Source organism: Scomber japonicus, chromosome 17 (assembly GCF_027409825.1).
Source record: "Scomber japonicus isolate fScoJap1 chromosome 17, fScoJap1.pri, whole genome shotgun sequence".
In the NCBI taxonomy this organism is placed as follows: domain Eukaryota; kingdom Metazoa; phylum Chordata; class Actinopteri; order Scombriformes; family Scombridae; genus Scomber; species Scomber japonicus.
In genome coordinates, this window is record NC_070594.1 from 22284608 (window position 1) to 22295249 (window position 10642).

At 37.2% G+C, this 10642-nt stretch overlaps 1 protein-coding gene across 1 annotated transcript in view; it reads left to right on the plus strand.

Moving 5' to 3' along the window:
* Window positions 1-10642, plus strand: part of lama2 (laminin, alpha 2) — a 147283-nt gene that overhangs the window by 48681 nt on the left and 87960 nt on the right. The window contains exons 19-20 of the mRNA XM_053336719.1: window positions 1073-1200; window positions 4412-4498. Of these exons, the coding sequence (XP_053192694.1) occupies window positions 1073-1200; window positions 4412-4498 (215 nt within the window). The remainder of the gene's footprint in view (window positions 1-1072; window positions 1201-4411; window positions 4499-10642) is intronic.

Consider the following 10642-nt stretch of genomic DNA (forward strand, 5'->3'; position numbering starts at 1 on the left):
CACACACACACACACACACACACACACACACACACACACACACACACACACACACACATACAGAAAGACAGAAAGACAAGTCACTCATAGATCCACACATACTGTATACATATTCATACACAGTGACACTGGAGGACTGTTTTCTGAGGAAGGGGAATAAAGTGGTCAACCTATAGATACACAATGATAGCGTTCATAGAATAAAAATGTAGAATAAAATAATACAACTAATAAGCAACAGAATTATATTTTGCACACATGTGTAAGAATACTAGTTGACTTTTCTGCCAGAATAATTTATTTTCAGTCAAACTTTCTTAATAATAATGGGGTGTAGTGAACCATAAACCATGTATTGTGTATTGTAATGCTGAACTGTGAGCTGAATGTATGATTATATTCAGTTCAGCTCAGTAAAAAAGAAGAGTAACACTTTAACACGATACACACATTTGTTGACAGATTCTGAAGGACATTAGTGTGAGTGTTTTGATTGTGTCTGCGTGTCATGTGCTCGGGTACTGCTGTAACAAAATGTGATGCGATGCTAATACTAAACCAGATCATTAACCTTGACCTCCTCGGGATTGCTTCACCTCATGCTCTCTACTTGATAATAATTTAATTTGACTTTATTGCAGTGCTGTAACCCTTGAGCCTTTTAAGCTTTTACCTTTGTGACCTTTTAACATCTAGAAGTAAAGTGTGACACTGATTACATTAAAATAGAGCAGGTTACTCGTTAGTTCTTGGGGTTTTTTCTTTTTATTAATAATAATACACTTTATTTATAGAGTACTTTTCCAAATCCAAGTTACAAAGTGCTAAATCATAAACAAACAAAATCATAAAATGTTATTAATCTTCACTAGCATCCTACCTTAGCTATTAATTAAAAATTCACTTAATTGGTGACTTTTAATCAGCTTGTTCTTCCACCTAACAACAACAACAACAAATACAAACACACAATCTGTCAAAACTAAAAAAAAAAAGAGAGGAAATGAAGTGTTTGCCAAAAACCTTGTGTTCTCTTGACATAAATGAACTTTAACCCATGTGTCTCCTCCAGGACTGTTCCCACCACACCACAGGACCCCACTGTGACACCTGCCAACAAGGTTACTATGGCAACGCCACCCGTGGGTCACCTGCAGACTGTCAGCTCTGCGCTTGCCCACTCAGTCTGCCTGGCAACAAGTAAGTTCTCAAGACGCGGGGGCTAATTCCACCACGAAAGATACAATTTAATCAAATACCTCAATCTATCACTGTTGACCTCTCTGATGACTCTGTGGCCCCAATTCTCTCTTTTTGACCCGTCTCCTCATAATGCTCTCTTCTACTCTCCTCTCCTCACACTCGGACGACTTTTTTTCTTTGGGTCTTGAAACTATATCACACAGTAGCAGCTTCATCACCAGGTATAAATATCATTGTAATTACACGCATAGAAATATCATCACAGGTAGGAGCATCAAAATAAGTGGATCAACATTATCTATCCCTGTGGGTGGAAATGTCATCATTGATGGTAGCGTCAATGTAAATTCGGCCAGAAAATGTTACACAGTTGTAAACTCCAACCTCCCACATGGTATAACAGTAGTTTAAACCCTTTTAGTCTGGTATGGAAAACCACTTGCTGTGCTTACATTGCAAGCTCAGATTATTGTTGTTTGTGTAACAGAAAAGCAAAGGGAATACAGTCACATTTTCATATTGTCTCTTAATTAACTCTTGATTGATCAAATTCATAACAGCCATTATTGATTATATACTGGAAAAGATTGCACATTAGGCTAAACAGTGTTGGCCCAAGGACAAAAATGCTGTACATTCACCTCATGGGAAATGTTGTAGCCAAGATAATCAGACAAAAAATGGAATGGTGTATGTATAAGAAATGGGGATGACTTTCAGTTTTTGAAAAGTCTTCGTTTTGTGTTAAAATAAATATAAAAAATATTAATTCTATTAGATAAAATCTGTTGAGTTATTTTTTGAAATACTTTGGTCTGTTCAATCACCAGTTTCCCCCTGAAGCAGATGTGTTTAGCTGCATCACATTAAACTATCCAGATAGCACACAGACACTGGAGATCATTAAACATTCAGCCATGCAAAGAGATGCTTCCTACTTTGTTGCAGCTTTTGATCAAACTGCTCCAAACAAAAGTTGTCTGTCAAACTGACATTGACCTCTTCTCCATAACTTCATGAATTACTGTAGCCCCTCTCTATTGGAAGGGAGATCTTCGTGGCCTTTGTTGGCTCTGATCAACCTTCCATATTGCTGTGAGATTGCTGACCTAGTGATAAAACCAGGTCAGGTATAACTTGATGATGAAAAACTGATACACACACAAAACATATAGAAGTGTTAGTTCATTTGGATTTTTACACAGCAGGAAATATTACCTCTGCTAATATTCATCTGTAATTTCTCTAAATGGCCAGAGAGAGATGCTGTATGTTAGGTGCATTGATGTCACCAACGTGGACACACACACACACACACACACACACACACACACACACACACACACACAGGCAGCAGCAGCTGAGAATTTCAATGCAGTCATGACACGTCATGTCCAAACCTCTCAGAGCTAAAGAAAGACACAACTCTCTCTCTTTCTCTCCTCTCAACTTTTCTATCTCCCTCTAAACCCTTGCAGTAATAATAGCTTAAAGGTGCCGTTCCTCTCAACTCCTCAAAATAGCCGTTTAGTCTCTTATGTTCACTCAGGCCAATCACTCAAATAGCCAGCCAGCCAGCCAGTCAGACTGTTTCAGTTAGCAGTAATGTCTCATCTCTGGCAAAATGATGTCCATATTAGTTCCAGCATAGGAAGCAGGGTGGTGATTTGTGGCAAATCAATACAAATTAGTTTAGTTTTTCAGTGCTGTTCCTTTTTATTCACATCAGAGATTAATTAAGACACTGCCATGAATGTTTCCCATATTTTATGACTATCATAAATGAGTATCTATCAATCTGTTCATACTATTTATCCATGAACATTTTCATCTAAAAATTAAATTCCAATTTTTCTCACCACTCCTCTTATGAATTTCACATTCAGCACTTAACATATACACATTGATGGCCTAGAAATATAATTGTTGTCTATGTAATTGATTTATCTTTTGATATTCCTCTCTTTTTTATGTCCCTGTTTTTGTGTGTAGACAAAAACCTAATTAAATTACATATTTGTGCAATTTTAACCAAATTTAGACATAAACATGTGCATATGGCAACATAAACTTACATGACTTCACTTGCATTCTTCTGTGATCATGAGTCTTACTCACTTTAAATTTTGAACAATTATTCCTTGTAAAAAGCCCTAATATTAAGATTTAAATATTCTCCAAAAATCTTGATGTGGATCTGTGTTAGATTTAGATTAAAAGCTTTCAGTGTGTTCTATTATTAGAATAACTAATTTGGAAGAATGTGTTTCCTCTCCAAGTGATTTGTATTACACTTGCATGAATATCAACAACTACCTTGATTTGTTATTTGAAGCCAAAAACAAACTCCTTCCAGGTTATTTGATCTAATTTATTAACCGTTAATCATTATGACATAAAACACTGTTCCAAAAAAGCATTTATCCATATAATCCACCCAAGTAATAACTCATAAATTAGCAGGTAATATAATCAATAAAAAAGGGTTAATATTGTTCTGAAAGCGCTATCTAACTTTTTTTTTTTAATGTGCACCTCTTGAGTCAAACTCTCAAAACTGTACACACTAACAACTTCTGGCCACTATGACTATGGCTAGTTTAAAAAATACCATAAACCTGTATATCACCCTTTAAACAACTTCTATTATTTAATTATGACCCCTTTTTTTATAACAGTTAATAGTTATTTCACAGTTATTTGTTGCTTATACTCACTGGCCGAGCTAGCTTGTTTTTAACTCAGCCATGTCTGTCAGCTAATGAGTCAGTCTGGGACCTGGAACCCGAGCCAGCAGAACTATCTATAGTTTATGGAAGTGGGAGGGTGACAGAACGAGGGGTAAGAGACTATCGCTTCACTCTGTCTCTTTCTCGCTCTCTCAGTTCATTTAGGGTACAATTCTTATGGAAGAAGAGTGATTTTCAAATTCAGCCAGTGTGTGAAAGTACAGACAGATGTGTGTGGGTGTAAAAGAGGCAAGAAGTTAAGTCTGTGTCTTTCAGAGTGTGAATGGTGAGGATTGAAAAGTGAAAGTAGGGACACAGGTGCGTGTGTGTGGAGGGAGACGAACAATGGCCTTAACTCGGCTCTGTCCTCTCTTCTTCTTCCTCTTCTCCCTCATCCCCCTCTCCACGCTGGGACAACGCTACGGGATCCATCAACAACTTCAACAAAAACAACAACAACAACGTCGTCTCGGCAACAGCTTCAGCCCCACCTGCCACCTGGGTGAAGAAGGGGAGTTGCTGTGCGACCAGTGTCAGCCTGGATACACAGGACCACGATGCGACAGGTAACACACAGGCACGCACGCATACATACACACAAAGCACACACTGAATATCAAACGTTACACACAAGTCAGAGAACAGGCATATGCACATACTTTAGCATTCTGTCTTTAAGTTTGATTTTAAAGTCTAGCTAAGTTTACAGAAACATCCTCATTGATCAAAACAGTCACAAATCCAGTTAATCAATGACAGAGCTGTGGTTTCAGTGCATAACTATCTGCATAATTTAAAATGTGCATAACAATCATTTAGAAAATAAAACCCAAATTATGGTTGTCATTCCTCAGTATGACAATTTTTGAGAATAAATCTGGTCTGCAGTCAGCCATTCCCAAATGAACAGAACCTTCTGCTCATTAACTTGTGTTTGAGTGCTTGCCATATGTCTCATTGTCCATCTAGCTTCCTGTGCACAGTGCATTTATTAGTTGCCTGACATTCTCGTTCCATTAGCTGTGAGTGTCTTCACCAACCCTGTACTAATGAAAAAGTGTCTCTAGATGCTAATCTTGTTAAAACTTCAGGCTGTATACTGTCATTCAGTGGTGCAGACAGTAGAGGAAATGTTATCTTTACCATCCAGGCTGTGTAAAATACATGTGGACTGTTTTTCTGTTGACCTGAAAATGGCTACAGTCCAAATTATGAGCTAAATATTCAGGAGCATTAATTTGGTTCACTGTGGAGAATATTATTGTAGTTTAATTGCTATACAGGAAATGTTGAGAGTGCAGGTGTTAGCTTTGCATTTCTGAATTCAGGTTGTCAGTAAAAGCCTTGTGTTTACCTAGGCCAGCTGAACATTGAATAGCAACTGAATACTGTTGGCACCATATTGTTATGTGACGCAGACCTGAGGTTACAGTCCTTGCTATGTTGTACAATAGATATTTTCTGTAGGATACTGCCATTACTCAGTACACAAAATAACAAAGTCGCCTCAAACAACTCCTATATTGCTTATAAAAAAAGGAATGTTTTCTCACTTGTGTTCAGAAGTGCTTCTGCCCTTCTGTGTGAAGGTCTTCAGTAAAAGGTTAGTCAGAAAGTACCATCAAGACACATACTGTAAGAAGGAATCACATAAATATTGGCATCTATTTGTCACCCTTTAAAGGGTTTATGAGTTATGAGTCATTTACTAATTATTAAGATCAACTTTGGGGTTTTTGGCTATACCTTCTGTTTAAAATGTTGGTAATCATAAATAAATACTCTCGTTTGTTACTTTCTCACTAAACCATTAAGTCTAAAGTTAAAAATATTAGTAAGTCATTTATAAAGACGTTTTAATCTACTGTATTATGTCTGAAGTTGTAAGTAATAATAAGATTTTTTACATGAACTGATCTTAGTCTATCCAATGCTATTCTTTTCTTCTTTCTTCTTTAATTTCTAAACCCTGTTCAGAGGATGTTTTGTTAGAAATTGCTCAACAAATTGATTTATGGCTGTCATATTCTTGAGATCGGAGAGCATTGACTAGACTAAACTATATCAAAAGGTCTGGTTGGGTGTCAAGATGTCAAGAGACATCTCTTCTTATAGAGTGCTAGCTTGGTTTTCTTATAATTTGCCATTGAAGGCAACATTGTTGGAAACTGTATACACTGAACACAACAGTTTGTCCTCTACAATGATGTTCAATGATGTGTTCATCCTTGAATTTTCTGTTATTGCAGCTTGGATTTCTGTAGACTGTACTTCACCAGCTGTACAAACTGTCTGTTTTCCTTGTTGATGATTGAAGTGAAATGCTTTCAGGAGCTGGTAAAAAGGAAGCTTTCTATTTTGTTATCAGTCATTGTTTTGTGGGTAACTACACTGATGAAGATAATCATTTTAGTGATGAAGCACTGTGCTTCAAATAAGGGTTCAGTTCCACTTCCAGGCTTGCCAGTTAAAAGAGAGGTGCTGGGGTCCACAGGGCCTCACTGCCCTGCATAGTCTGCATGCCTCGCCATGCTGTCCACAGCAGAATCTCTCTGTCTGCCTGTTAGTCTTTTTATAAACCTCATTTTCCTCTGAAAGGCAAACTGACTCACTGTCAGTCCATTCTTTAACTCAGTATGGCATCTACATTGTAACAAAACCCAGATATTGACAGATATGATCTAGTGCAGACTGGATGCCAACTATTCCAGTGTACTTCCATCCATTAGTGAGTGTGTATGTACTAAAATGTATGTGTGTTTTAATGCAACAAAAGATGATCAGAGGCTTCATTAGAGCTTCTTTTTATAAACTGATATGAGTTTGTCTGCCCGTTTGTTCTGGTGAGATGGAGAGCTTACATGTATGTACTGTATATGTGTATATGTGGATATGAACATAATCTACTGTTGAATATACAGAATGCATCTGATTATTTACAGTCTTGTGTTCACATACCTGTGCTTTTCTGATGCCACATGTTGCCTCCAGTAAATCAGAGAGAATGGCTGGTAAACAAAAGGAGACAGGAATAAAGATGGACTGTTGGTTGCCACACTGACTTCGAACACATAAAGAGCTAACATGATGTAAAATAGTATTTTATTAGTAATGACTATATTAAAGAGGTAATCAGCAGTTGCTTGTTTCTTGTTCTATTAGTCTAATTGATATCTGCTCTACACTACCTGTCATTACACTTCATTATCTACAGTGCTTTTGTTGTTGTTAGTGGTAATTAATTGTAATGTGCCAATTTGTCTGTATTATGGGCTTTAACAAAATAAGCTACTCTATTCCACCCATGCTCATAGACCATCCGCTCGCTGCTAAGTGATTCTGCTTTTCAATTTCCTGTCTATAAACAGCCATTTAGAATTTAGCTGAAAGCTTTTTTAAATACAGCTGTCTAACAAATAAGTCATCTAAAATACATTGAGTTGTAAGCTGTTATTTAGTGCCATTTAGGGTTTGTCAGTATATGTGGAAGTGGTTGCCATCGTTATGATGATCTTTTATGTTATTGCATTAACAGTATTAACCTAACAGCCTCAAGAAATTTTAGTCAGGTCAATTAGAAATGGAAAAAAGCCTCCAAAAACACCTTCATAGGAATAAAATGATGAATGGGGATCTTCCGACCAAATTGTATGTTATTTGCATTGAGGTATGATAGGTAATAGAGTACTTGTGGCAATAAAATAAGTATTAGTGTAGTTTGTTTTACTATAATATATAAAATAGTATAATTGTTGCTGTGGTTTTAATGAATATTGTCAATGTCTTGTGAATAAATAGAAAATATAAATCTTGAGCAGACACTGAATATAATCATTCATGGGTCATGGGTCTGTCGCTGCCCCCAGGCTCTGGAATAAGCTCCCCGTCGAGATGCGTACTATTACTGACCTGGGCCTCTTCAAGTCCAGGCTAAAAACACACTTTTTTAGGATGGCTTTTAACACCTAGTAGGATGACACTTTTATTTTATTTTATTTTTAAAATTTTATTTTATTTTATCTTATTCTATCTTATTCGATTTTGTTGTATTTTATTGCTTTCACTGTTATTTTATTGTTTTTAATTGTTTTTATTTTTCTCTTTATTTATTTATTACCTACTGTAAAGCACTTTGGTACACCGCAAGGACTGTTATAAAGGGCTGTATAAATAAACTACATTACATTACATTACATTACAATACCAGTTATAAAACAAGTCTGGTATAGAATCATATTGACAAGTGAATTTAGGACAGAAAAATTCGAAAGCACTTTTGGAGGGGTGGCCACTTCAGTAAGTTTTAGAAAAGGAAAATAACACAATGTTTTTGGAAGTGAAGAGTGACATTATGTGTCTGGCAAAGAAAGATAAAAGACAAAAATGTCAAGGCTTATTTCTTCTAAAAAATTATCTGCCTCTGTCTTTATGTGTCTCCCCCTTTCTGTCTGTCTGGCTCCCCTCTTTTAAGTATGAAACACAACAACTGTTGGCTTTGATATAAAATGTGATAAAAAGAGACACCTGTAGAATCAAAGATGGGACTAAATAAGAAACAACCAAAGTTAAGATTCAGATAAAAAATAAACAAAAAACTAGATATGATTAATTATGAGTTTAACTCCCAGCTTATGAGCTTCATTAGTACTGTAAGTATATGGTTTGCATTTGTTCGACAGTGACCTGGTAAAATAAACAGGCAACCCTGCAACTGTCAAACTTGAAACAACTGAATCCAATCCACTTCAAACTGGTGACAACAGCACAAACAAAGAAATATCTCATGTTAAGAAAACCTGTTTGGCTTCAGCAAAATAAAAAAGTAAAAAATAAAAAAATATATTATTTTAGGACCCTATTGCTTAAAGCTGAATGATAAAAAACAGCTCCATTGTCGAGTTTTGCATGTTTGCAAACCTGCATAGGTAGCTAAGTTTGAATATCAGGTCTTCAATATTGAGAGAGAGAGAGAGGGAGACATAATACTGAAGTGGCTTCTTTATGAGAAACGCTGATATTTCCATAACTGCACTCACTGACTGAGTGCAGAAAGTCAACGGCAAGATGAAACTTTGTTCCTTGGCAGGCTGAAGTGCCAGCAAGGGTTACTCTTGAAAACTGTATAAGTAACAATGAAACAAAGTGTTATGTGGGACAGAGCAGGTGAAGTGGAGACATTCAACAGCAAGGAGACAGGGATATCATAGAAACAAGGCCAGAGAAAGAAAATGAAAGTCTTGGGAAGCTTGGGCAGGAGGCTGGGTAACTATGGCTGAGGATTGGACAGGTAGCTGAGAATCTTGGGCTGGAAGCTGGGAACCCTGCAGCTGAGGCTTGGCAGGTAGTGGATAACTAGTGCTGAGGACTGGGTTGGAAGCTGGGAAGAGCTGGGATCCAGGGCTGGGAAACAGGGCTGAACAGACAAGACCAGGGACTGGAGACAAAACAGACAGAGCTGCAGGTGGAAGGAAACAGGGTTAGGAAGAGGAAAACAGGCAAGAACAAGAAAAATGCCAGCCATTGGACTTGGAACATGAACGCCATAGCTGTCTATGAGACTGTCTCAGATTGAGTTTGGATTGATACATATAATAATATGGAGGCATAACTGTTTTTGAGAAAACACTTTCTATGTGAAAAGAGTGACAAAAAGTGTATTTGATTAGAATTGCTGACTCCACCTTTAAAGGACGATTCCACCCGCTTTCCTTTGGATTTTTCAAATGGAAATGCCCAATCAGCCACTAGCAGAAAGCAGTGATTTGGCTTAAGGCCAGAATGCTGATGAAATTTGAATACATTTAGAACACAAATGTGAAGCTACAAAATGATAATAAAAAAAACCCCTCAAAAGCTAAAAAAATAACATACCTGCCCTTTAATACACATACACTTAAAGGTAAAACGACAAAAAATAGACAGCATGTTTATTTATATGGAAGTCCCATTACGTTGTATTTACTTTCACTTTCAACAGAAGCTATGTAGCAATAGAACAAAATCATTTTGAAATGCTTTAAAAGTTATGAAGGAAAAATAGTGTTTGAGGGGAGGAGCAGGGCTTGACATGCCCTGGCGCCAACTCGCCTTTCATAACACTAAAAATAAAAGAACATAACGTTTATGATCTCAACCCCTCTCCCTCTTTTTCTGTAACTCTCTACCACTTGTGCTCACCATCTGCTTCCTGTACACTCTGATGGTTTTGACCAGGTGTCTGACCCTCCTAATATATCCTCTTCACACACTCTAGACTCCCCATTATAAATACCTTCACTTCCTCCTGAGGCCCTTTAAAGAAACCACACCAGATACAGATAACATGGCAGTATGCAATCAAACATAATAGAACTCAATAGAAGCCTTGAAATATGAATTAATCTACCACACAAAACAAAACTCAAACACACACCATGTACACACACACACACACACACACACACACACACACACACACACACACTCACTCCTGTCCTATCAAGAAGTGAGATTGCTGCTACTACATTTCCCCACTTGACTATGGAGGATGTACTCAATGCACTACACACACACACCAACAGCAATACACACACACACATACACACACACACACACACACACACACACACAAGCTAATAAACCAGTTCTATTGAGGAGGGTCAGTGGTAATAATGGCAGGCTGCTCTTGACTCTTTCCTCCTCTCTGTCCTTTCTTTTCCTTACTCTCTAAA